Genomic DNA, 25976 nt, shown 5'->3' with positions numbered 1-25976 from the left:
CTTTAAAGATCAGAGACTCCCAGCACAGCTCAGGCTGGAAGAGGCCTCAGAGATCATCTGCTCCTACCCCTGCCATGGGCAGGGACACCTCTCAGCTAGCTCAGCTTCCTCAAGGCCCCATCCAGCCTGGCCTGGAACATCTCCAGGGAGGAGGCAGCCACAACCTCTCTGGACAATCCACTCCAGAGCCTTGGCACCCTCCTAGTGAAGAAGTTCTTCCTCAGATCCAGTCTAAACCTATTCTCCTTCAGTTTGAATCCATTTCCCTTGTCCTATCCTTGGACACTCTTGGAAAAAGTCTCTCTGCAGCCTTCCTGCAGGATCCCTTCAGGTCCTGGCAGCAGCTCTGAGGTCCCCCTGGAGCCTTCTCCTCTGCAGACTGCACAGCCCCAGCTCCCTCAGCCTGTGCTCACATCAGAGCTGCTCCAGCCCTTGGATCATCTTTGTGGCCTCCTCTGGACTGTCTCCAGCAGCTCTGTGTCCTTTTCCTGCTGGGGACAGAAGAGCTGGAGGCAGGATTGGAGCTGAGCAGAGCAGAGCAGAGCCCAGGGGCAGGATCCCCTCTCCTGCCCTCTGCCCACCCTGCTCTGGCTGCAGCCCAGCACTCAGCTGCCTGAGGGCTGCAGGAGGCACTGCTGGCTCCTGGGGAGCTGCTCAGCACCCAGCACCCCCAAGGCCTTCTTTTCAGGGCTGCTCTCAGCCCACTCTGTACCCAGTTTATATTTGTGCCTGGGATTGCCCTGACCCAGGTGCAGGACCTGGCACTGTGGCTGGCTGAACCTCCTGCAGCTGGCACCGGCACATTTCTCCAGCCTGTCCAGGGTCCTACCCCCTGCCATGACACCTTCCCTCAGACCAGGCTGCTCAAGGCCTTTCTCTTGTTTCAGGACCATGCTCTTGCAGCCCAGTGTGGGTTTTTCTCAGCATGCCCAATGGATTTTGAGTGTTTGGGGGTTTTAGAATGGAGCTTCAGATTATTTTGGCCTTGCTTTGAAGCTGCCTATGTGGGATTGGGATTCAGAATAATGCAGGTTGCAGTGCTGCTCAGTGCCTTTGAGAAGCCACTGACAGATGTTTCCCTCTCTTATTTTAGGTGCTGAGCATCCAAGTGAAATGCTACCATGAAATCATTACTATAGGTTACAGAGTCTACCACTCCTATGACTTACCCTGGTTTAGATCCCTCAGCTGGTGAGTAGCAAGCAAGGGTGTCAGGGAGTAGGGATGTGTTCTTCACATTCTTTCATGGTGGAATACCTCTGGAGGCCATGTGTGGGCCCAGAATTTGCCATCTGTCTCTAATCCAGGGATCTGTAGGTATCTGCCACCTGGGAACTGGGACAGGCCAGTTGGCCTTCACTCCTCCCATGGTGTTCCTTGCTGTAAACGTGGATCTGTGTTCACTTGTGTGCATGCATGGCATCACAGAATGCTTTGGGTTGGAAGGGACTCTAAAGATCAGCTGGTTCCAACCCCCTGCTGGGGACACCTGGGCAGGGGCACCTCTTGCTACCCAGCTTGCACAAGGTCCCCTCCAACCTGGCTCTCAACACTTCCACGCTTGGAGCCTCCACTGCTTCTCTGGGCAGCCTGGGCCAGTGCCTCACCATCCTCATGGGCAGGAATTTCTTCCTCATGTCTCATCTCAGTTCAGCTTCTTCCAGTTTGAAGGCATTATCCCACATCCTGTATCAAATGCCTTTGTAACAAATCCCTCTCCAGCTCTCCTGAAGCCTCCTTCAAATCCTGCCCTAAGGTCTCTCCACAGTCTTATCTTCTCCAGGCTGAGCAGCCCTAACTCTCTCAGCCTGTCCCCATAGCAGAGGTGCTTGAGCCCTCTGCTGTTCATCTCTGTGGCCTCTTCTGGAAGCTCTCCAGCAGCTCCAGGTCCTTGTGCTGGGGGCTGCAGAGCTGCCCCAGCCCTGCAGGGGAGGGCTGAGCAGAGCAGAGGGGCAGAATCCCCTCCCTGCCCCTGCTGCCCACACTGCTGGGGCTCAGCCCAGCACAGGGTTGGTCTCAGGCACAAACATGCTTTAGGTCAGAGTTGAAGAGGTGCAGAGCCAAATCATCACCTGAAGTCTTACCTCAACTACCTGGAATTTTAATTGGTTTTAATTATTTTTGTGTCTGTTAACCTTGAGCAGGAGCTGGAACAGGACCCTTAAGGGCTCCTCTCCATACACAGAGAATTCACATTCCATGCAGGTTTGAAATCCTTTCTGATTGTGCACTGGGTTCCAGGGCTGCACAAGTCCAGTGCTGAGGCATCTCCTGAAAGACAAATTGGTCTGGGAAATGCTGGATCCTTACAGCAGTGTCTGGGTGAAACTGGGGAATCGACTCTGAGTGCTGGGAGAGAAAATAAAGGCTTTTGGAGAGCGTCAGTGTGATGGGAAAGTGCTGGGCAGGTGAAGCCTCTGAGGTGCTTCAGAGGTAATCCTTCAGAGGTGGTATTCTGGGTTGGGTTTATAAGTGACTGAAATGCCCAAGTTCCTCCTTGGCTCTTCTCATGTTGCTTCTTCCTTTCTAGAAGCAACCTGTCTGTGTGAGTGCTGCTGCCAGCTCTGCTGGGAGAGCAGATCCTCTGCTCACTCCTGGCTTACCCAGGGCACTGAGCTGTTACCTGCTTCATTCCATGCCTTCTGGATCCACAGCCAGAGCAGACTCAGACAGAACTGATTCTGCAGTCTTGCCAACATTTCTGGAGTAGGAGATGTGCCTTCTTACCACTTAGTCTGCTTTGGCAACTGGCCACCAGCACTGAATTTCAGATGTGGAACTCAAAATCCACTCCTGCATTGCCATTCAGGTTACCATCAGAGCTCCTTTCAGTACAGCAACTTGCCACTGAGACTGAACATAGAGTCAGATGAGAGGATCCTGCCAGTAACCTGAGCATCAACTCACACAATCACAGAGCTGCCAGGGCTGGAAGGGAGCTCAAGGCTCAACCAGCCCCAACCCCCTGCCATGGGCAGGGACACCTCACACCACAGCAGCTTGCTCACAGCCACCTCCAGCCTGGCTGCAAACACCTCCAGCCAGGAGGCTTCCACCACCTCCCTGGGCAGCCTGGGCCAGGCTCTCACCACCCTCCTGGCCAACAACTTCTTCCTAAGCTCTGATCTAAATCTCCCTTCTTCCAGCTTGGATCCATACCCCCCACTCCTATCCCTCCCTCACCCCCTCCAAAGTCCCTCCCCAGCTTGCTTGCAGCCCCCTGCAGCTCCTGGGAGGCCACCAGAAGGTCTCCTGGGAGCCTTCTCCTCTCCAGCCTGCACAAGCCCAACTCTCTCAGGCTGTGCTCAGAGCAGAGCAGCTCCAGCCCTCTGCTCCTCCTCCTGGCCCTGCTCTGGACACCTTCCAGCCCCTCCAGAGCCTTCCTGGCACAGAGGCTCTTTGGCTGGTTTAGAGATGGGAAGCCTTGGGAAGGGAATGTTAACATCTGCTGAGGGAGAGGGAATTGGTACTAATTGCTCTGAGACTATCTGGGGATCCAGTCCTGAATCACAAGTTTTAGTCTTCTGTGGCTTCCTTTGATGTGTTGCCTGGAGAGGTGCAGCCCTGAGGGGTTTGGAGGTTGCTGTTCTTTGGTTTTTACTGAGTGCTGCCTTGGTGTTTGAGGGTCCCAGCATGACTGAGCTCTGGAAGGCACAGGGAGTGAGCTTCTGCTGATCCTTGGGACTGAGAGGAGTCTCTTTGAAGATCCTTCAGGAAGGGAGAGCTGAAGGTGACATTTCACCTCAGCTGAACCTAGGGTGTGGACATGTTCCTGCAAAACTGGTTGGAAGTAGTTGCAGCAATAGCTGTGCTTAGTAACCAGCTGCTGGATTTAACCCTGTAAGGTTATTGTTTGGTCAAGGAAGGTAAGGGCAAAGGGCAAGGTGGAGTGGAGCAGGGGGTGCAGCAGTAGCTCTTCCAGATGAACAGAATAGAATAAACCAGGCTGGAAAAGGCCTCAGAGCTCATCCAGGACAACCTCTCCCCCAGCACCATCTGAGCAACTCTGCCATGGCTCCAAGGGCCTCATCCAGGCTCTTCCTAAACACCTCCAGGGCTGGGGACTCCACCACCTCCCTGGGCAGCTCAGCCCAGTGGCCAATCTCTCTTTCTATGAAGATCTTTCTCCTCCCCTCCAGTCTCAGCCTCCCCTGGCACAGCTTGAGACTGTGTCCTCTTGTTCTGGTGCTGGGGGCCTGGCAGAAGAGACCAACCCCCCCCTGGCTCCAACCTCCCTGCAGGGAGTTGGAGAGAGCAAGAAGGTCTCCCCTGAGCCTCCTCTTCTGCAGGCTAAGCAACCCCAGCTCCCTCAGCCTCTCCTCACAGGGCTGTGCCCCAGACCCCTCCCCAGCTTTGTTGCCCTTCTCTGGACACCTTCCAGCAGCTCAACCTCTTTCCTACCCTCAGGAGCCCAGAGCTGGACACAGGACTCAAGCTGTGGCCTCAGCAGTGCTGAGCACAGGGCACAAGGACTTCCCTGCTCCTGCTGGCCACACTCTGCCTGACCCAGGCCAGGATGCTCTTGGCCCCCTGGGCACACTGCTGGCTCCTCTTCAGCTCCTCTCCCCCAGCACCCCCAGCTCCCTCTCTGCCTGGCTGCTCTCAGCCCCTCTGTCCCCAGCCTGTGGCACTGCCTGGGGTTGCTGTGGCCAATGTGTAGAACCTTCAGGACAGATGACAAAAGTGTAGTTACAGAAAGAAGTGATGGTTAAGGTTCCTTCCAACCCAAACCACTTCATGATTCTCTGATTCATATTCCCAAGCCCCATGCTAGATTCACTGCTCTGTAACCTCACAGGGACTGCTGGGGCAGTGCCTTTGTCCTGTTTGTAAGGCAGAAATCACAAATTACCCTCACTGGGATGCAGGGAGAGAAGAAGCAGAATTGCTTGTGTCCCAAGAGATGTGTTGGGATCAGAGTCTGTGCTTTAGAGTGACTGAAAGGGGCTCCCAGTCCCTGCAGGGGCTGCAAGCAGGCTGCAGAGGGACTGCTGCCAAAGGGCTGCAGGGACAGCCCCAGGGGCAATGGTTGGAGATGAGAGCAGAGCAGATGGAGATTGGATGTGAGGAACAAGTTCTGCCCCAGGAGGCTGCTGGAAGCCTGCAAGAGGTTGCCCAGGGAGGTGGTTGTGGCTCCATGGCTGGAGAGCTTGGAGGGGAGGCTGGAGAGGGCTGTGGGCAACTGCTGCAGTGGAGGATGTCCCTGCTGAGGGCAGGGGGTTGGCCTGGAGGGGCTCTGCAGCTCCCTTCCAGCCCAGAGCACTCTGGGACTCTGAGCTGACTTAGATGTGTCAGTAAGGGTGAAATGAACTTCCCAGCTGCATCCTGCAAGGTCTGTTTGCTTCTGCAATTGCTTTAGAAAAAGGCAGAGATGTGGCTGGGCAGAGGCAGGCACTGCCCCAGGAGCCTCACCTGGGATTCCTGCTTCAGTTGTGTCTTCATCTTGTTCTGCTTTTCCCTTTGGTGTGGTGGCTTTCTCCTGGGGATGCCTTTGGTTTGGGGTTTCCTTTGGTTTGGTTTTGGTTTTTTTTGGTTGGTTTGGGGTTTTTTTTCTTTGGTTTTGGGGTTTTTTGGTTGGTTTGGGGTTTTTTGGTTTGGGCTTGGTGGTTTGGGGGTTTGGGGGCTGGGGGTTTCGGGGCTAGGGGTTTCGGGGCTGGGGGTTTCGGGGCTGGGGGTTTGGGGCTGGGGGTTTCTGGGCTGGGGGTTTGGGGGCTGGGGGTTTCTGGGCTGGGGGTTTGGGGACTGGGGGATTGGTGGCTGGGGGTTTCAGGGCTGGGGGTTTGGGGCTGGGGGTTTGGGGGCTGGGGGTTTGGGGCTGGGGGTTTCTGGGCTGGGGGTTTGGGGGCTGGGGGTTTGGGGGCTAGGGGTTTCTGGGCTGGGGGTTTTGGGGCTGGGGGTTTGGGGACTGGGGGATTGGCGGCTGGGGGTTTCGGGGCTGGGGGTTTGGGGGCTGGGGGTTTCTGGGCTGGGGGTTTGGGGGCTGGGGGTTTGGGGGCTGGGGGTTTCTGGGCTGGGGGTTTGGAGGCTGGGGGGTTTCTGGGCTGGGGGTTTCTGGGCTGGGGGTTTGGAGGCTGGGGGTTTCTGGACTGGGGGTTTCTGGACTGGGGGTTTCTGGACTGGGGGTTTGGGGGCTGGGGGTTTCTGGACTGGGGGTTTCTGGACTGGGGGTTTGGGGGCTGGGGGTTTCTGGACTGGGGGTTTGGGGGCTGGGGGTTTGGGGGCTGGGGGTTTCTGGACTGGGGGTTTGGGGGCTGGGGATTTCTGGACTGGGGGTTTCTGGGCTGGGGGTTTCTGGGCTGGGGGTTTGGGGGCTGGGGGTTTCTGGGCTGGGGGTTTGGGGGCTGGGGGTTTCTGGGCTGGGGGTTTGGGGGCTGGGGGTTTGGGGGCTGGGGGTTTCTGGGCTGGGGGTTTGGAGGCTGGGGGGTTTCTGGGCTGGGGGTTTCTGGGCTGGGGGTTTGGAGGCTGGGGGTTTCTGGACTGGGGGTTTCTGGACTGGGGGTTTGGGGGCTGGGGGTTTCTGGACTGGGGGTTTCTGGACTGGGGGTTTGGGGGCTGGGGGTTTGGGGACTGGGGGTTTGGGGGCTGGGGGTTTGGGGGCTGGGGGTTTCTGGACTGGGGGTTTGGGGGCTGGGGATTTCTGGACTGGGGGTTTCTGGGCTGGGGGTTTGGGGGCTGGGGGTTTCTGGGCTGGGGGTTTCTGGGCTGGGGGTTTGGGGGCTGGGGGTTTGGGGGCTGGGGGTTTCTGGACTGGGGGTTTGGGGGCTGGGGGTTTCTGGACTGGGGGTTTCTGGGCTGGGGGTTTCTGGGCTGGGGGTTTGGAGGCTGGGGGGTTTCTGGACTGGGGGTTTCTGGGCTGGGGGTTTCTGGGCTGGGGGTTTCTGGTTGGTTGGGTTTTGTTGTTTTTTTTGGGGGGTACTTTGTGGTTTTGCTTAATCTTTGTTGGTGTTGAAGACTGAGACCTCTCCGTTCCCCTGTGCAATAACTGCTGGCTGCTGCAGGTACTTTCTGCTGTGTGTGAATTACTTCTTTTACGGAGAGACTGTGGCCGATTACTTTGCTGCCTTTGTCCAGAGAAGGGAACAGCTCCAGTTCCTCATCCGCTACCACAGGTTTATCTCCTTTGCCCTCTATGTAGCAGGTAAGTGTGGGAGCTGCTCAGCCCCCAGAGCTTTCTGCTGCATTTGAGTCTCTGCTTCCTTCTTTTAACCACAGAAAACCAAACCAAATGAGAAAACCACTCCCCAGCTTTCTGCCTCTCAGTTTGGTTTTGCTCTTGAAGCCTGGGGACTTGAGGTGTTTGCAGCTGTGTTGTGTGCAGCCTCCACACATAGATGATCTTGGGAACACTGAGCTAAGAGTGCTCCAGGGCAGCTGGCATGAGGTCAATATTGGTTGCTGCAGAACTGGGGCTCAGCATCTGAGACCTTTAGCAGGCTGTGGAGGTGATTTGTGTGTCAGATTGTTGTGCTGGGCTGCTGCTTTACTGTGCAAATGTCCTGCTAGCTCTACAGCTATAAGATTTACCAATATGCTTTTAAACTCAGAATGCCTGAGGCTTTATTTTGCCTGCAAGATGTTCAGCTGCTTGCCTCCTGGGTAGATTTCCATCCCTGTCCAGAGAGAGACTCTTTGGAAGCCTCTTCTCTAGGAAGAAGAGATCTGAGCAGGCAGTCTGGTGGGGTGTTGCTTTGGGAACATGCAAATGCAGTGCACAGTGTTTTCAGCAGTGCAGGTCAGATCATTTTAGCCTAAAATTCAATCACCTGAAGAGCCAGGTTGGCTGAAGGGCCAGGACACTGCTGTGCTACAGGAAACAAGAAACCCTGTGCTCAAGGTGAGCTGCCAGGCCTTCCCTGCTGCCCTGGCTTTTTAACCAGGTACAAATTCTATTCACTGCTGAGACTGCAAACTTGAACCTAGCTTTGCAAGGCTTGACCTTTTTCAGCTGGCTTTGGCTTGAGGAAACTGAACTAATACCTCCTGACTGCTGAAGGGTGGTGAAGGGAGAGAGCAAAAGCAGGAGGTAGAGCATAGCTGAGCCTCTTGGTGGCCATTGCATTGAGCTGCTGGGGTGACTAAGGGGATGTCCCCAGGGTTGAGGGTCTTTTGAATGCTCTGACCCCTGGTAGTGCAGGAAGTTGCCTTGCTGGGAGGAGAGGTGCTCTGTTAGCCACCCAGAGCATTCCTCTCAGGCAGCTGAATTCACCAAAGCCTGCCCTTCATGCTTGCACTGCATGCAGCTGTGTGCCTGTCTGGGGGACAGGGGCAAGCTGGTCTTTGCCTTTCAGAGATTTCTGTTCATTATTCAAAGCCAGCTTCTCAGCTTGGTTTTCTGAGTGGTTTGTGAAGGGGGTGGGCTCCTCCCCTGAAAATGGATGTCTAGGATGAGAGCTTGAAAGTAATGACAGGGCTGCTCTGCGCTGACCTGACCTAAGCCTTGTGCTCTGGTAGTTCCCTAGGGACACTCGGTAGGTGCAAGGAGGTGCAAAGCTGCTTCAAGGGAGGCAAGTCAGAGCTCTGCCCCAGTGTGGTGTGATTACATGGGAGCTGGTACCAACTGCCCTTGCTTTGTTTTACAGGCTTCTGCATGTTTGTTTTGAGTTTAGTGAAGAGGCATTACCGGCTGCAGTTCTACATGGTGTGTATGACCCTCCTTGCTCTGCTCACTCACCTGCTCAGGGGCACTGCAAACAGCCCTCTCCAGAAAACAGCTTAGAAGAGGGGTATGGAAAGTGGGCTTAAACCAACAGTAATGTGAGACCAAGTGGTATAGAGCTGTTGGTATCTGTTCACCTTGCAGCTTATGGCTGGTATGCCATGAGCCTTGGAGTGCATACAGGGTGCCACATACCAGGAATGTGTGTCTCTGGAGATTCCTGGAGGAAGGGTGCATCTCCCTTCCAGATCTGGAGCCAAAGAGTTCAGCATAGTGTGGGAAGTGGTTCTTGTGACTCAAGAGTTGCTTTGTAGAGGCCTCACTGAAGTACTATGAAGGGAGCTTGATTTTAACCCCTGTGTAGGAGATTTATTCTGTGACACTTAACAGCACTTCTGGGCACTGCAGACCACTCACCTGGTCAAAGAGACCTGTGTGCTGATCTCCTGTGTCTGTCCAGCTAAGAGACAGCATGGGAGCTAAGCAAGAGCAAAAGCCTCCTTCTAGTATTTATCTTTTGGGCCATCACAGGTGAGAAACCCCCAAAGCTCAAACCAGACAACCAAAAACCCCCAACCCCCTCAAACCAACCAAACCACCACAAACCAAGCAACCAACCAGAAAACCCCAGCAAACAAGCCAAAACCCAACCCACCAAACCCAACCCAGCCAAAGAAAGCAGCCCTGACCCAGCCAAACCCAACCAAACGAGCAAACAAACCCGGAACAAAAGACAACCAAAGGCAACCTCCCCCTCAGATCCCCCTGACCCCTCCCCACCCATCTCCAGTGCAGGAAGGATTGAAGGATCAGAAGCAGCCATGCAGTGAAGCAGCAATGCAGTGAAGCAGCAATGCAGTGCAGCTCTTGGCTGTCAGAGCTTGAGCAATCAGGGCCTTGTGCAACCTGCCAGGCTTCCTAAAGCTCAGAGGATGGTGCAGTTCACCCCTGCAGGGCTTTGGGCAGCACTTTACCGCTGAAGATCCCCAATTCCAGACTGGGATTTAGCTGAGCCCTGAGTGAGCAGGTAAAAAACCTGCTCCAAAAACCTTCACCCTGTGTATGGAAGAAGTTGCCTGGCAGGGGGATGCAGCTTCTCTGGAACTGGTCTTTTCTCTTCTCCTCTGCCAAAGCCAAGTCTTCATCTTGAGGCTGGCCCAAGGGAAATGGAACCAATTCCCAGAAGTTTTCTCTGTTTGCATGTTTTGCCCTTTTGAAAAGAAGGCAGAAGCAAATTCAGGTCAGTTATGGGGCTTGGTGTCTGCAGGTGTGGCAGCCTGAGGAGTGCAGTGAAGCAGAGGGAAGCTCTGTGTGCAGGACAGGCCAGGATGGCAGCCATCTGCTCAAGCTTCTGCTGCAGGGGTGCTTCCACTGACCAGCAGGGAAGATTTTCAGGGAGCCTTAGGCAGTTCTTGCACAACCTCTCCACCCTTTCAACCCTGAAGTACTTGATGTGGCCCTCAGCAGCCTGAGCTAGTTGGAGATGTCCCTGCTCACTGCAGCTAGGTTGGAGCAGGTGACCTTTGAGGGTTCCTTCCAGGTGCATTCTGTGATTCTAAGTTGGTGTGATCAGAGAGTTCCAGAAGTGGATGGGAGCTGCCAGAGCAGAACAGGCGGTAAGAGGATTCCAGAAGCAGGGTGTCCAAGTATTCAAGCACCCAGACAGCAGAGTGCTCACCTTTGGGATTCCAGGCAAAACTGACCAGGGCTTGGTGGGGAAGGTTTGGGGAAAACCAAAAGGTGTGGGAGAAGCTTTCCTGGTAAAGTGTTTGGAAAGCACTGGATTGCATGGAGGTGGTGCAGAGTAAATACCAACCTGGGGGGACTCAAGATGACTCTAGGCACACTGCCTGTCAGTGCCCATGTGCACAGAGGTGACCCTGAGAGTAGCTGTGCTCCATCCGAGGCCTGGGGCAGTGCTGAGAGCACCAGGAGTGTGCTGTGCCTCTGGTGAGCAGCTCATGGCCATCCTGCTGTGACAGGTCCAGTGCTGTGCAGCTGCAGTGGCACAGTGCTCACCTGTCCCCTCTGGAGGGGCTCAGGGGTGCAGCTGCAGTGGCACAGTGCTCACCTGTCCCCTCTGGAGGGGCTCAGGGGTGCAGCTGCAGTGGCACGGTGCTCACCTGTCCCCTCTGGAGGGGCTCAGGGGTGCAGCTGCAGTGGCACGGTGCTCACCTGTCCCCTCTGGAGGGGCTCAGGGGTGCAGCTGCAGTGGCACAGTGCTCACCTGTCCCCTCTGGAGGGGCTCAGGGGTGCAGCTGCAGTGGCACAGTGCTCACCTGTCCCCTCTGGAGGGGCTCAGGGGTGCAGCTGCAGTGGCACGGTGCTCACCTGTCCCCTCTGGAGGGGCTCAGGGGTGCAGCTGCAGTGGCACAGTGCTCACCTGTCCCCTCTGGAGGGTGGCAAACTGCAGGCTATGCAGTCCTGGTGGAGGTAGGTGCTGGGGAAGGCTGCAGAGAGCTGCCCTGTGCAGGCTGTGCAGGCACAGCTGCTGCCTTGTCAGCAGGGCCGGCCCCTGGCAGGTGTGGGAGCTGTGGGGCCAGGCCAGGCCTGCGGGGGGCGCTGCTGTCACTAACTGTCGTCCTGTTGTTGACAGTTTGCATGGACTCACGTCACTTTGCTGATCACTGTCACCCAGTCTCATCTTGTCATCCAAAATCTCTTTGAAGGCATGATCTGGTAAGGGCACAGCCGCGCCTGCTCTGTGCCTCTTGCTTGGGGAGCCTGGGGCTTTCCTGCACAGCTTTGCTTTGCAGGTGACTGTGGGAGCAGTTCAAGCAGCACAGGTTGCCCAGGCAAGTTGTGGAGGTTCCAAGCCTAGAGGTGTTGAAGGCTGGCTGGATCTGGAGCAGGCTGGGCTAGTGGTGCCCAGTGACAGGACAAGGGGGAGGAGGCACAAGCAGGAGCTGGTTTAAGGGTGCCAGAGCCCTGGAAGGCTGCCCAGAGAGCTGTTGGAGTCACAGAATTGTCAGGGCTGGAAGGGACCCCAAGGATCATCCATTCCAACCCCCCTGCCATGGGCACCTCACACTACAGCAGGTTGCTCACAGCCTTCAACACCTCCAGGCAGGAGGTTTCCACCACCTCCCTGGGCAACCTGTGCCTGTCTCTCACCACCCTCATGGGAAAGAACTTCTTCCTAGGGTCTAATCTAAATCTCCCCTCCTCCAGCTTGGATCCATTCCCCTCAGTCCTATCACTCCCTGCCACCTTAAAAAATCCCTCCCCAGCCTTCTTGCAGCCCCCTTCAGATCCTGGAAGGCCACAAGAAGGTCTCCTGGGAGCCTTCCCTCCAGACTGAACAACTCCAAATCTCTTGGCCTGTCCTCAGAGCAGAGCAGCTCCTCTGGAGACATTCCAAACCCACCTGGATGTGTTCCTGTGTGACCTTCTCTAGGTGACCCTGCCTTGGCAGTGGGGCTGGAATTGATGATCTCCAGAGGTCCCTTCCAGCCCCTACCATTCTCTGTGCTTTATGTCCCTGCCCATGGCAGGGGGTTGGAATTGGATGGTCTTTAAGGTGCCTTCCACTCTAACCCATTCTGGTCTATGCAGTTCAAACAGCATCAGTGTGTGTTTAGAAGGGGAGTCAGAGGCCTTGGGTGAAGGGTCCAGGAGAGGAAGCAGAACTCTCTAACTATATTGGCAGCCACCAGCAGGATCCTTGTGCACAGCACTTCATTCTCTCCCAAGGAGCAGGCTGGGGGTGGAAGCACATCCAGCAGCTCTGGTCCAGTGCCTTGGGGGCTTCAGTTTGCTCAGAGCTACTGAGGTTGGACCATTTGATTTGAAGTCCTCAATCTGACCACCTTCCTCTTCAGATTAAGCAACTCACATTGCTTAAAATATTTGAAGAGGTCAAACCTTGGATCTTGTTGAGTCATCTTAATGTTGTCTGTAGAGCTCTGCTCCTGCAGTTCAGCCTGACCACTGGCACGCCCTCAGAGCAGAGGAGCCCTCCCTCCCCTCCCTTCTCTGCCTTCTTCAGGGGCAGGGGGAATGACAAGTGGAGAGGGAAGGAAGAAGTAAGTGGAAGATGATTTGTGTTCTTCCAAGGACACAACCCTCTGCATTCTCCTTCTCCTGGGGCCTGTGCAGCTGGGGAGCTGACTGCAGCAGAGCCCTGAGGCCAGTGAGGGCAGCCCCAAAGCCTTGGGTAGGAACAAGCCATGACGTGCCAAACCCCGAACCCAGTTGCCTTTAGCCTTCTATTTCTTGTGCCCACTGGTGCTAGGCAGTTTGGCAGCTGGTCACAAATGCTGCTTTGGAAAGGGGAGGCAGAGGTTAGCAGGCCTGAGTAACATCCAGCTGCTGGCTTCATCTGAGCAGACGCTTCCCGCTTCGCTAAGGGAGCAAACACAGACTGCTCCAGACTGAAGAGGGGGAAACCATGCACACCTTGTCACCTTGAAATGCAGCTGCCATTAAATTGAAGGAGGGATTTGCTTGCTGTGGTGTTAGCAGTGGCATTAACCAGTGGCACGAGCCAGCAATGTGCCCTTATGGCCAAGAAGGCCAATGGCATTCTGGGGAGTACCAAGAAGAGTGTGGCCAGCATGTCAAAAGAGGTTCTCCTTCCCCTCTACTCTGCCCTAGTGAGCCCACATCTGGTGTTCTGGGCTCCTCAGTTCAAGAAGGATAGGGAGCTGCTTGAGAGGGTACAGCAAAGGGCTACAAAGGTGATTAGGGGACCAAAACATCTCTGTTATGAAGAAAGGCAGAGGGGGTTGGGGAGTTTTAGCCTGGAGAAGAGAAGACTGAGGGGGATCTCATCAATGCTTCTCAAGGGTGGGTGTCGAGAGGATGCTCATGCACCAAAATCCTGTTTTAACTGGGAGTAGCCTGGGTCTGGAATGGTCTTGTTTGGCCAAGGACTAAAACCAGCACAGCTGAATGTGCTGCTTGGGGGGGGCACCAGAGGGGCAGGCTAGGAGACAGAATTCCTTCTAAATACTGCAGGAAAGCCTCCCGGAAGGAGCTGCTGCTGTGGCAGGTTCTGCACTGTCTTTAGCTTCCAGCAGCTTTCCTCTTGGTTTTTATTTCTACAAGAGCCTGTTCATATCTTTCTCTAGGTTTCTGGTTCCAATCTCCAGTGTAATCTGCAATGACATCGCTGCTTACATCTTTGGGTTCTTCTTTGGCAGAACTCCATTGATTAAGGTATGTTCTTAGGCACTTCCTTGCAAGCTGCTGCAGTTGGGAGCATTTTTGCTATCTGTTCCAAGACCTGGTGATGGAAGAAAGGCCTTCTGCTGTCCTGCAGAAAAAAAATGCCTTTCTGCTCTGCTAAATAAAAGCCAATTGACTATCCTGCTTCTGAAGGCTGGACAGGGCTCTGGGCAGCCTGCTCTAGTGGAGGATGTCCCAGCTGACTGCAGGGGGTTGGACTGGATGAGCTTTGGAGATCCCTTCCAACCCAACCCATTCTGTGATTGTGAGGGTTTGTAAGTGGGAACTGAGGTTAATGCAGTGACACAGCCTGAGCTTATTGCATCATTTACAGCTCCAGTTTTGGAGCTCATGCAGGTTTAACTGCCTGCTTGCTGCACAGAAACTGCAGTTTGGAGTAAGCTGCTAGATTCTATCTAGCATCCTAGACACCCCTTTGATCTCAGGCAGGCAGCACTGGTAAGAGCTCAGGCAGTGGTCTGGGGGAATATCCAAGGCCCCCCAGTGAGCCATGAGTTGTTAATGCCACACTCACCTCTGAGGATTCAGTGGGTTCTGATATTGAACTGCTCCTAAGTGAGAATGTGATGAGGATGGTGAATGAAATCTCTTGCTGCCTTGGTCTCTCTAGAGCTGAGGTTATCTTCTGGGTTGGTCTGTCAGGCTGTGTGTAGGAAGCTGGTGTCTGCCAAGGAGAGTCCCCAACAGTGGTTGTCAAGCCCCCAGGCTTCTGTCACTATCTAACCCTGCAAGTGCTGGCAGAGGTCTCCAGCAGAGCCCTAGCAAGCTCCTGCAGGCCTTCAAGTCTTCTGCTCGGAGGGAGCTCAGCTGCTCAACCAGATTCAGCTTTGGCTAGAGGCAGGCAGCAGCAGATGGGAAGGGAGGTCTCTGGTGCTCCAAGCCGCTCCGTGGCACCAACCAAACTGGGGCTCTTGCCAGGGACAGGTCCTAGCCACACTCCTGTATTTATCATGTCAATGGCTGCTGGCATTCAGTATTCCACATACACCTTTGGAAAACCAAGAAGGAGCAAATTATTTGCACAAATAAACCCCAGAAATGGAGTTAAAAAAGGCTCAGTGATGCAGCAGGAGGGGCTGACCCCATGTCTTCTGTGCCTAGCTGTCTCCCAAGAAGACCTGGGAAGGATTCATTGGAGGCTTCTTTTCCACAGTCATCTTTGGATTTGTTGTAAGTAATCACAAGACTTTCTTTGTGTAGCTTCAGCCTTCAGCTTCCTGATTTTCCCTGAAGTACAATTCCTGACAGCCTGGCTCACCTCACACTGCTGAAAGTGTAGGGGTGAGGAGAATTCTGCTCACTCACAACTAGCTGGAGAGGTCAGGCAAGGCTTGCACGTCTCCTGAACAGGCTGCATTGGTCATTGTTGCTATTACTGCTACTGTGTCTGGAAGAGGGACAGGGACAAACACTGGGGAGAGGCCAAGGGGGGCTATGAGGATGATGAAGGGCCTCCTGTGTGAGGAGGAAAAGCTGAGAGCCCTGGGGGTGGTTAGCCTGGAGAGGAGAAGGCTGAGAGGGATCTGATCAATGCCTATCAATAGCTGGGGGCTGGGGGCCAAGCAGCAGGGGTCAGACTCTGCTCAGTGGTGCCCTGGGACAGGCCAAGGGGCAGGGGACACAGACTGGAAGCCAGGGGGTTCCACCTCAGCAGGAGGAGAAACTTCTTTGGTGTGGGGGTGCCAGAAGGCTGGAGCAGGCTGCCAGAGAGGTTGTGGAGTCTCCTGAGCTGGAGACTTTGCAGACCCACCTGGGTCTGGATATGTTCTGTGTGCCCTGCCCTGGGTGACCCTCCTCTGGCAGGGGGGTTGGACTCTATGATCTTTGGAGGTCCCTTCCAACCTCTGTTGTTCTGTGATTCTATTTATTAGTTGCATCCCTGTTTGGATCTTAGAGTTCCTGCAAGCATTGTTTCTGCTTTGCCCAGCAGGGCTCTGCTTTGCACACCTGGAGATGCAGCTTGCACTAATGGTTTGCAGAGGAGATAACCACAGCATCTACTTTCTGATAAGGAGATTATCAGCAGGGCCTGCACCACTTGTACCTGTCCAAGTGGGCAGAGGTGAGGGCTCAGATTTTAGTGAGGTGAGCTGCAGAGCAGGGAGTGGTTGAAAATGCAAAAGCATCTCTGAGAGACATGGACAGGAAACCACCTTGGGAAGTCCTCACCAAGCACAGTGGATGTCCACCTCTGCCTGCCCTGTGGGGGCATTCTGCAGCTTGCTCAGGCTGGTTGCACTCCATGCTGGGTCCCTGTCCACAGGGCCATGCAGTGCAGGGTGACTGTTAACTCTAACAGCAGAAGCCCTTCTCAGGAGTCCTTTTCTCTTTCAGTTTGCCTATTTCTTGGCTCAGCATCAGTACTTTGTCTGCCCTGTGGAATATAACAGTGAATCCAACAGGTTTGTCACAGAGTGTGAAGCTTCAGAGCTCTTCCAGATGACGAAGTACTCCGTGCCACCAGTGCTTCAGGCTGTGCTGGGATGGGTAAGGAAGAAATCCAAAGCTTTGGTTAAAATGGAAATCCTCCTTCCTGGGTTTCTGAACCTTTGTAAGATGGTGATGAACACTGGTGAGGCTTGGAGGGTGAGAACTGGGTGGGTACCATGGGCCTCTCTGCTGCTGAGCTGGGGATGGAGGCCACCCAAGAAGAATTCAAATGCATTGCTGGAGTCACCCATGGAGCCTGCCTCTTGCTGTGGCCTGAACCCTCTGGCTGCTGGACATGGATGGCACTTAACCAATATGTAGACAAAAAGCACCTTTAGGTTTCTGTGGAAAAGGGCCAGAGGCTTCTTAGGGCCCAAATTAGCAGCAAGCTTAACTAATCTGATAGAACCTCATTCAGTTTTCAGCTAGTAGGCAGCTGCTGTTGGGACTGTGCTTCACCATGTGTCCTGGTTTGAGGCCAGGCAGATCCTCTCTTGCCCCTGAGAGGGGCAAGAGAATGCCACTCCTCACACCAATGGATTGCAGAAGTGATGGAAAGTGTAAATGGAAAGCAGGAAGTCTCTTACAGAAGCTGCAAGCACAGTGACGAAAGAATCCCAAAGCACACAGAGTCCCTTCCAACACATCCTAAGCCTCCCAACACTTCCCCTTCTCCCCACCTGAGGGTCTACCCAAACCCCCAGGACTCTTTTCTTCCCCCCCCCCCCACTGCTAGGCTGGTCTCAGGCTGGCCAGGTCTGAGACTGTCCCAACCCCTTCTCCCCATGGCATTAGGCCCAGCCAAGCCCAAGAGGCCTTGAGATACTCCCCCAGTGTTACCTGATAGGGAGCATCTCCCACGGGAGCAGAGAGGGGAGGAAGAGGAAGAGAAGGACTTTGCAGATGGATTTATAGGGAGCAGGATATTATGGGTATGAAGCACACAGCTTCCTGTGTCCAGATGCTGGACTGCACCCTCAGGGCACCAAAGGTGTATGTGGCAGGAGCAGGAGGCACCCAGCCTGAGCTGCCACACCACGGAACAGCCTGGTGCCTTGGTGTCTTTACTAGTGTGCTGTTCCATGAGATGATGTCAGCAGAACCTTCTTCCTCACACCCAGCCTGTGAGCACCTGTGTCAGGATAAAGGATGTCACAGAATGCTCTGGGCTGGAAGGGAGCTCCAAGGCTCCTCCAGGCCAAGCCCCTGCCCTCAGCAGGGACATCCTCCACTGCAGCAGCTTGCCCACAGCCCTCTCCAGCCTCCCCTGCAAGCTCTCCAGCCAGGGGGCCACAACCACCTCCCTGGGCAACCTCTTGCAGGCTTCCAGCAGCCTCCTGGGGCAGAACTTGTTCCTCACCTCCAATCTCCATCTGCTCTGCTCTCATCTCCAACCATTGCCCCTGGGGCTGTCCCTGCAGCCCTTTGGCAGCAGTCCCTCTGCAGCCTGCTTGCAGCCCCTGCAGGGACTGGGAGCTGCTCTGGGGTCTGCCTGCAGCCTTCTCTTCTGCAGGCTCAACACCCCCAGCTCCCTCAGCCTGGCCCCACAGCAGAGCTGCTCCAACCCCTGAACATCTCTGTGGCCTCCTCTGGAGCCTTTCCAGCAGCTCGAGGTCCTTGTGCTGGGGGCTCCAGAGCTGCCCCAGCCCTGCCGGGGAGGGCTGAGCAGAGCAGAGGGGCAGAATCCCCTCCCTGCCCCTGCTGCCCACACTGCTGGGGCTCAGCCCAGCACAGCCTTGCTTTCTGGGCTGCCAGCTCCCCTTGCTGCCTCCTGGGAAGCTGCTTCCTCCCCCAGCACCCCCAGGGCCTTCTCAGCACTGCTCTCTGCCCATTCTCTGCCGAGCCTCAGTTCCTGATCTCCTGGAGGTGTGATGTTATGTTCAGAGGACACTTTGCTCGGTGCCTAAAGATGTTTGGCTTTGTCTTCTCCCCACAGATCTGACAATAAATCCAACTCTTCTGTTTGGTCAACTGTATGGTTTAGCCTAAAAGTGTGTTCAGATAAGTGCTCAGGGTGGTCAAGCTCTGGTGTTGGTCAGCCATGGTACAAGTCAGGGACACAAGGTAGAGGATTTTTCAGCTACAGGTGGTGGTCAAGACTTGCCAGGTGAGACGTGCTCTGCTTGCAGGGGTGAGGCCAGCAGGGTGTTTCCTCTGAGGCTGGAGCTTGTACCATTGACTTGGAAGGAATCAAAGCTAAGCTATGAAGAAATCTGCCCAAACCCCAACCCTAGAAACCAGAAAGCCAAAACCAATCTCTGATCCAAGCCCCCTAACCAACCCAAAATGCCTTAACCAACCAGAAGACACTGTTGGTCTGGTCTGTCAGAAAGGAGAGCACAGCTCCTTATTGCCAGTGAGCTCTTTAGGAGGAGCCAGAATGGATCCAAACAAATCCCATGGAGTCACCATCACTGGAGGTGTTCAGGAGGAGACTTGTTGGGGTGCTTGGTGCCATGGGTTAGCTGTTTGGGTGGGTTGGATTGGTTGATGGGTTGGACACGATGATCTTGAAGGTCTCTTCCAACCTGGTCTATCTAGTCTAGTCTAGTCTAGTCTAAAATCATGGAATGGTTTTGGTTGGAAAAGTTCTTTGAGCTCATCCAGTCCAACCATTCTCTAACTCTACCAAGACTGGGCCTTGGCACCACAGCTCTGCCTCTCTGAAACCCCTCCAGGGATGGGCATTCAACCCCCTCCCTGGGCAGCCTGGGCCAGGCTTGCAGAACCCTTTCTTCATGATTGTGAACAGCCTTAGGGCAAAAAAGATCAATTCAAATGCATCCCAAAGAGTATCCCTGGGGGCAGATTGTCTATCCCCTGTCACTGCCATGTGTACACCGAGGTGACAGTGTGGTGGGCTAGTGCCAAACTCACACTTGAGAGCACTTGAAAGGAGCATCAGGAGTGCCATGAAGGTGACAGGTTTGTTTTGGAGGGCACTGGAGCAGCTGTTAGAGCAATACTAGGACAGCATCCAGCCCAGAGCCACAGAGCTGCTGCAGGCAGTGGAACATCTGCCTGTGAGCACAGGCTGAGGGAGATGGGGCTTGAAGCAGAGCAGCCTGAGGGTGACCCCATTGCTGGGGATAAAGATGTGCAGGGCTGGAGCCAGGGATGTCCAAGGACAGCACAAAGGGCACTGGGGGCAAGCTGGAGCAGAGGAGGAGCCACAGGAACAGAAGGAAAAACTTTGTCACTGTGAGGGTGCTGGAGCCTGGAGCAGGCTGCCCAGAGAGGCTGTGGAGTATCCTGCTCTGGAGATGCTCAAAACCAACCTGGATGTGCTCTGTGTGCCCTACCCTGGCCAAGGGATGGGACAGGATGATCTGCAGAAGTCCCTTCCAATGCTTGGCACTCTGTGAAGTTCTGGCAAGCTGCTCATCTACAGAGAGCCAGGGAGGAGCAGAGAGCCCCTGCATACACGGTGGGGTCAGCAGCTGTGCTGGAGTCAGCTCAGGCCTGGCTGTAAACCACCCCACTGGTGGAGGTGAACTGCTCCAGCGCCACTAAACATTTCCTCCTCTCCTTTTGGCCAGGCCTCCCAGCAGCTTCCTGCAGTTTTCCTTTCCTTCCAGCATCACTTTATGCCAGGAAAACTGCAGCTTTGGGGGAATGTGCTCTGCAGCAGCCCTGTGTGAATGCAGTCTGCGGGGAGCTGCCCAGGCCCAGCACACAGCAGCTCAGTGCTGGTTGTTTCTCTTGCAGGAAGCGGTGACCCTGTACCCGTTCCAGCTGCACAGCGTCGCCCTCTCGACCTTTGCCTCCTTGATTGGTCCCTTTGGAGGCTTCTTTGCCAGTGGCTTTAAAAGAGCTTTCAAAATCAAGGTGTGTAGTGATCCCTGGGAGCTGCTCTTGGGTTGGTTTTCTCTTTGGGTTGGATAAATTCATGGGCTGGGGCTGGGGTTTGGGTTCATTCACTGTAGCACACAGAAGGGTGATGATGTTCCAGATGGGTTTTAGCATCAGCAGCTTGTCATCAGAGAGTCATGGGATGGTTTGGGTTGGAAAATGCCTCTAAGCTCATCCAGTCCAGCCATTCTCTAAGTGTAGAAGCCTGGTGCTAAACCACGGCCCTCAGCACCACATCTGGGCCTCTTGGAAGCACCTGGTTGCAAGTGCTTCAGCAGCAGCTAACAGGAGAAGATAAAGCAATAAGTAGAATTAGATTCTGCAGGGCAGGTGTGGTGCTGAGGGGCATGGCTCAGCCCCAGCCTTGGCAGAGTTACCTGATGGTTGGACTGGGTGATCTCAGAGGTCTTCTCCAACCAAAACATTTCTCTGGTTCTCTGGCAGCCGTTGGCTTCAGAGCTGTGCTATACCCTGATGCCCAGGCACACAGATGTGCTCAGCACTGCAAACCTGCACCTTCCACTGTCCTCTTGTCTGTGTGAGACTGAACAAGTCACTTCATCTCTTCTGTTTCCCCTCGACCCCTGACTCAACCTCTGCAGTTAAAACTCCTTTAGCAAAGGTGGCTCTTGCAGAGTCATTTAGGTGGGGAAAGACTTGGATCATTGAGTTCAACCATTAACCATGCTCCACTAAATCCCCACGCCCCACATCCACGCTGCTTTTAAACATCTCCAGGGTTGGTGGCTCCACTACCTCCCTGGGCAGCCTGTTCCAGTGCCTGATGACCCTTTCAGGGAAGAATTTTCTCCTAATGTTTAACCTGAGCCTCCCCAGTGCAGCCTGAGGCCCTTTCCTCTTGTTCTGTCACTTTGGAGCAGAGCCCAACCTCCACTTCATTGCAGCCTCCTCTCAGGGAGCTGCAGAGAGCAAGGAGGTCTCCCTCAGCCTCCTCTGCTCCACACTCCCCACCCCCAGCTCCCTCAGCTGCTCCTCCCCAGCCCTCTTCTCCACACCCTACACCAGCTTGGTCGCCTTTCTTGTGCTGACTTCTGGCTCCTGCAGTGCAAACAGTGTGCCTGCAGGCTCAGCAGGCTGCTGCCAGGTGCTGCTGGCCTGCTGGAGTGCTTCACTGCAGCCACTCACCCTGGGCTTTGTCGTTGTTGGGGTCTGCTGCCATCCTGGTTCTGCGCACCCGGAAGGATTTTGCTGACACGATCCCTGGGCACGGAGGCATCATGGATCGCTTCGATTGCCAGTACCTGATGGCCACATTTGTTCATGTCTACATCACCAGCTTCATAAGGTAGGAGCTGTGTGCTCAGTGCTTGCTAACTCCTTCATGTTGCAGCTCAGCTGCAGCAGTGGCTTCACATGAGCTGTGCCCTGTGCTGCTGGTGTAGCTGGGCCTGCGTTCCTCAGCCTGATCCGTGCGATGACAGAAGACAGAGGACTCTTAAGCTGTTACTGCCCAAGGTTTGTGTCAGGTTAAACCTGTGCCTCCAGGAGTTTGTGGCTGCTGCTAAAGGTAACCTCTGTGCCCTAAATAACCACGAGGTTTTGCATACCAGCATCTTAAAGGTTTTACTCAAATTTACTGACTACAGGGAGGTGTGAGGATGGGGCTTGGGGTAGGAGGGTTGCTGCTTCCCCTCTCTGGTTGCTGAAGAATCCAGAGGTTGTGAGCCTGAAGCTCCTCCTGGCAGTTTCAGTAGCTGTTAGTCACTTGCCTTGGTATTTTCTGTTCAAGATGAAAGCTCAAGGACCTTATGTGCTGGGTGACTTGGTTCAAAACATATTCTTTCTGCTTGTCTGACTTTTAATTCTGTTACCTGAGTTTGGCAATTTCAGCTTTTTCCCAACATCAGCTATGGTCAGAGAGAGAACTTCCAAGTCCTGCTCATCATCTCTGAACCACAGCAGCTTTCAAGAAGAAACCACAGTGCTGACAGTTCTCTTGCAGTCAGTCTCTCTAGTTCCTGAGCTGGGGGCTGTGGTGTCCAAACTGACACAGCCCTTAGTTCTGTGACTGCAAGTAGATACCTGATCAGCAACAGATTTTCTGCCTCATGTTTAGTCCAGCTTAGAAGCAGACTGAAATCAGTGAGTAGCTAAAAATGAGGCTGTTAGTTAGGAAAATTTGGACTAACTTCAGACTTTCTTTACTGACTTGGCCAGCTTGCCACTTACTGCACTATGACACAGCTCAGCTGGCAACAGACACCAGGCTGTTGATGGAACTTGTAGAGTACAGTGACCACTGATGGATCAGTGCAGGTTATTTGCCAGAAGCCTCCTTCCTATCTCCATCTTGCCCAGGTGGCCAAGAGCATCCTGGCCTGCATTAGGAAAGGTGTGGCCAGCAGGAGCAGGGAAGTCATTGTGCCCCTGTACTCTGCATTGGTTAGGCCACACCTTGAGTCCTGTGTCCAGTTCTGGGCCCTCAGTTTAAGAAGGACATTGAGACACTTGAAGGTGTCCAGAGAAGGGCAATGAGGCTGGGGAGGGGTCTTGAGCACAGCCCTGTGAGGAGAGGCTGAGGGAGCTGGGGTTGCTTAGCCTGCAGAAGAGGAGGCTCAGGGGAGACCTCATTGCTGTCTACAACTACCTGAAGGGAGGTTGTAGCCAGGAGGGAGTTGGTCTCTTCTCCCAGGCACCCAGCACCAGAACAAGAGGACACAGTCTTAAGTTGTGCCAGGGGAAGTTTAGGCTGGAGGTGAGGAGAAAGTTCTCCACTATGAGAGTCATTCGTCATTGGGATGAGCTGCCCAGGGAGGTGGTGGAGTCCCCATCCCTGGAGGTGTTCAAGAGGGGATTGGATGTGGCACTTGGTGCCATGGTCTAGTCATGAGGTCTGTGGTGACAGCTTGGACTTGATGATCTTTGAGGTCTCTTCCAACCTTGGTGATTCTGTGATCTGACAGCAAATACAAGAAATGCTTTGTAGCTTCTGCTCAGGTTCAGCTGAGGAGTCTGCTGTGCCAGCACTGCTGAGGAGGGAAACTGGGGGAAATCCTTAGCTTGGTGCTGCATTGTTTGTGCAGCAAGAGGACATTGGAAACCTGTTGAAAAGTTTCTTGGGAGCTGCTGCTCACCAAAACAATTTATTATTTTTTTTTCTCATTGACAGAGGCCCAAACCCCAGCAAATTACTGAAGCAGCTGCTGATCCTCCAGCCTGAGCAGCAGCTCAGCGTCTACAGAACCCTGAGGTCTCACCTTGTTGAAAAAGGCATCCTGCAGCCGTCTCTGAGGGGGTAGTTTGTCAAAACAGAGCACGGGAAGAAGCCTCCATCTGCAAGAAGCCTGTGGGAAAAGCATTGCAAGGGTGCAGCTAGGCAGTGGCTCAAGGTCGAGAGGGGTCTGTGGGCTGGGGGCGGGGAATGAGGTGAGCTTGCGTGCTGTGGCTTCCTGCGGGCACAGAGCAGATCTCTGGCTCCTCTCAGCAAGGCAGAAGCTTGCAAAGCAAGAGAACTCCTGCTGAGTGTTTTAGCTCCTGGAGTGGATGGCTGCAGCCTGCCTGCAGCACCCAGCCTGGCAGGCTTTGGATTGGGAAATGAAATAAAATTCACTCTTAGTTTTTAATGAGTTATTTAAAATGCTCTATCTTAGCAATAGGTTTGGCTCGGCTGGGGGTTGGGTCCCAGTGGTTACTGAGGCACGAACCGATGAAGCATTTTTATCTAGCCCAGTGTTGAAACTGCAGCTGACCAGAAGTCTTTATTAGCCTGGTCAGAGAGGTGCTTGGAGCCTGCTGTCTCAGACTGGCTGCATTTGCTGAGTGGCCAGGAAGGTTTAATTCAGCTCTCTTTAGAGCCATACAGCTTTCTCAGGAAACTGTTGCATGCTTTCAAGAGAAGAGTCCTTTGCTGCAGGGTAGCTGGGCTGTTTGGGCTGATGGGGTTAGTCTTAGGGATTCTAAACATGTGTCTGGCTCCAAGAGCAGGGTTGAGCTGAGGAGATGGGATCCTCCCACCCAGGAATTAGCCTGGGGTGAATCTGGAGTGGAAGCCCTTGGTTTCCATGCCCTGAAGACAATCTTGTGCCTCCACTACTGTGGAGAGCTGGAAAGGTTTCCTTCCATTTGAAAGCACCTAGGGGTCCTGAGTGAAAAGCACCCTGTAAGTGCTGCTTTGTTAAGTTGTGAAGGCAGGGAAGCTTTACCTCATGGATGTGCAGGGGGCAAGACAGGGTGCAGGGCTCTGCTGCTAGCTGGTAATTAGCAAGAAGATCCTGAAGCACCCACCAAAGTATTGGAGGGGAGGGCTAGTACAGACAGCTGCTCTACCATAGAGGTGTGAGGGAAGCTGAGGTTCAGCAATGCTCAGTCCTGGCTGGTTTCTGACAGTTTCCATCATGTGCTGCAAATGAAAATACAAACGCTTGTTGAAGTGGCAAAGGTGACTCCTGGGCAAGCAGAAACCACAAGTGCCAGCTGGTGTCCTGGACCTTGGAACAACTGAATTTTACCAGCTGGTTGTCAGCAAGTTTCTGCAGGAGTAACAGTGTGGGAGCCGTGCAGAGCTGTCTGTGTGTATGAAATATTAACAGGGGTGTGTGCAGAGAGAGCAAAGGTGAGAGTAAAGAGCTTTACTGCTGTGCTTGAGGAGCAAATCCTCAGGGTGGGTGATAGCTGCATCTAGAAACCTCAGGCTGTTACTGGTTGAGCACCCTGCATCTGAGACTGCTTCCATGCACCCTGTTTTGCACTCAGGGAAAAGCAGCCCTGGGCACGGCTGTGAAACCAAATGAAGTCTGAAGGGATTCCTGTTGCTGTCAGACCAAGTAAATAAGGTCTGACCTGCAGGACTGTGTGGAGGAGCATCCCAAGAGAGGAAAAATGTCAGCAGTCTCTTGTGTGACCTGGCTTCTTTGTGGAAGTGGACTGAATGTGAGCTCTTGCACTGGCAGGGCAGAACAGGCTCAGGTGAAGTGGTGGCACAGAGTGGAGAGGTGCTTCAAGAAGGAAGGGCAGGGAGAATGAGAGCAGCCAAAGGAGCAACCCTGGGAAGCTAAACTTGAGCTGAGGCTGCGGTGATCTGTGGGAGATGCTTGTGAACACACACAGCCATGCTGGGGCTGCACCATCCTCATGGGGGTCAGAAGAGGAATATATGGAATTAAAAATCTATACATGGAAAATATATAAAGGTAATTGGGAAACTTGAACGTTTTTGTGTCATTGTCTGGCAGGTATAATAAGGAGGGGAACTCTATTTTAGCATTGAATACAACAGAGCATTTGGAGGGAGCTGTGCTGTGTGCCTGCACAAGAGGCTGCTGCTGTTCAGTGCTCAAAGGAGGAGACCACCTCCGAGCCGGCTGGGCACAGCAGGAGCTGTCACAGGGAGGTGGTGACAGCCACACTGACTCTCCCAAGCCTCTCGTTCCTCCTCTCAGCTTCAGCCGGACCAGCAGGGCAGCTGAGCTTTCTGCACCCTGCCCTGGGCTGCTTCAGGCTCTCACTGGAGCAGGCACTGTGAACAAAACACCAATAAAACCTGAGACAGAAATCCTCTTGCCTCCTGCTTCCTACAGCAGCTACAGCAGGCAGAGTCCTTGATATGGGTTCCTTAAGGTTGTGTTCCTAACAGCTGAGCCTGCTCCTCATTCCCTCTCTCCAGCCCCTCAAGACTCGAGGCCATCCTTGATGGCTGCTGGCAGCAGCTTGTGTGATGAGCCCCAAAAGATGGGCTTGGGTTGGAAAGGACCTGAAAGATCATCCAGTGCCAACCCCCTACGCTGGAGTTCATCCAGTCTGGCCTTCAACACCTCTAGGCAGGAGGCAGTCACATCCTCTCTGGGCAACCTGTGCCAGAGTCTCCCCAGCCTCACTCTCAAGGATCTCT

At 54.2% G+C, this 25976-nt stretch overlaps 1 protein-coding gene across 1 annotated transcript in view; it reads left to right on the top strand.

Moving 5' to 3' along the window:
* The window catches only part of LOC137457663 (phosphatidate cytidylyltransferase 1-like), a 49876-nt gene extending 26164 nt beyond the window's left edge, over positions 1-23712 (top strand). The window contains exons 5-14 of the mRNA XM_068169488.1: positions 1094-1191; positions 6999-7138; positions 8580-8638; positions 11253-11335; positions 13729-13816; positions 14948-15016; positions 16181-16333; positions 19985-20104; positions 21331-21434; positions 23259-23712. Of these exons, the coding sequence (XP_068025589.1) occupies positions 1094-1191; positions 6999-7138; positions 8580-8638; positions 11253-11335; positions 13729-13816; positions 14948-15016; positions 16181-16333; positions 19985-20104; positions 21331-21434; positions 23259-23388 (1044 nt within the window). The 3' untranslated portion in view covers positions 23389-23712. The remainder of the gene's footprint in view (positions 1-1093; positions 1192-6998; positions 7139-8579; positions 8639-11252; positions 11336-13728; positions 13817-14947; positions 15017-16180; positions 16334-19984; positions 20105-21330; positions 21435-23258) is intronic.
* Positions 23713-25976: the final 2264 nt, after the last annotated feature.

Source organism: Melanerpes formicivorus, unplaced genomic scaffold, assembly GCF_026170545.1.
Source record: "Melanerpes formicivorus ecotype bairdi unplaced genomic scaffold, bMelFor1.0.p_v2 SCAF_186, whole genome shotgun sequence".
Classification (NCBI taxonomy): Eukaryota; Metazoa; Chordata; class Aves; order Piciformes; family Picidae; genus Melanerpes; species Melanerpes formicivorus.
The sequence above is the reverse complement of the archived record's forward strand: the minus strand, read 5'-3'. Positions and strand labels throughout refer to the sequence as shown.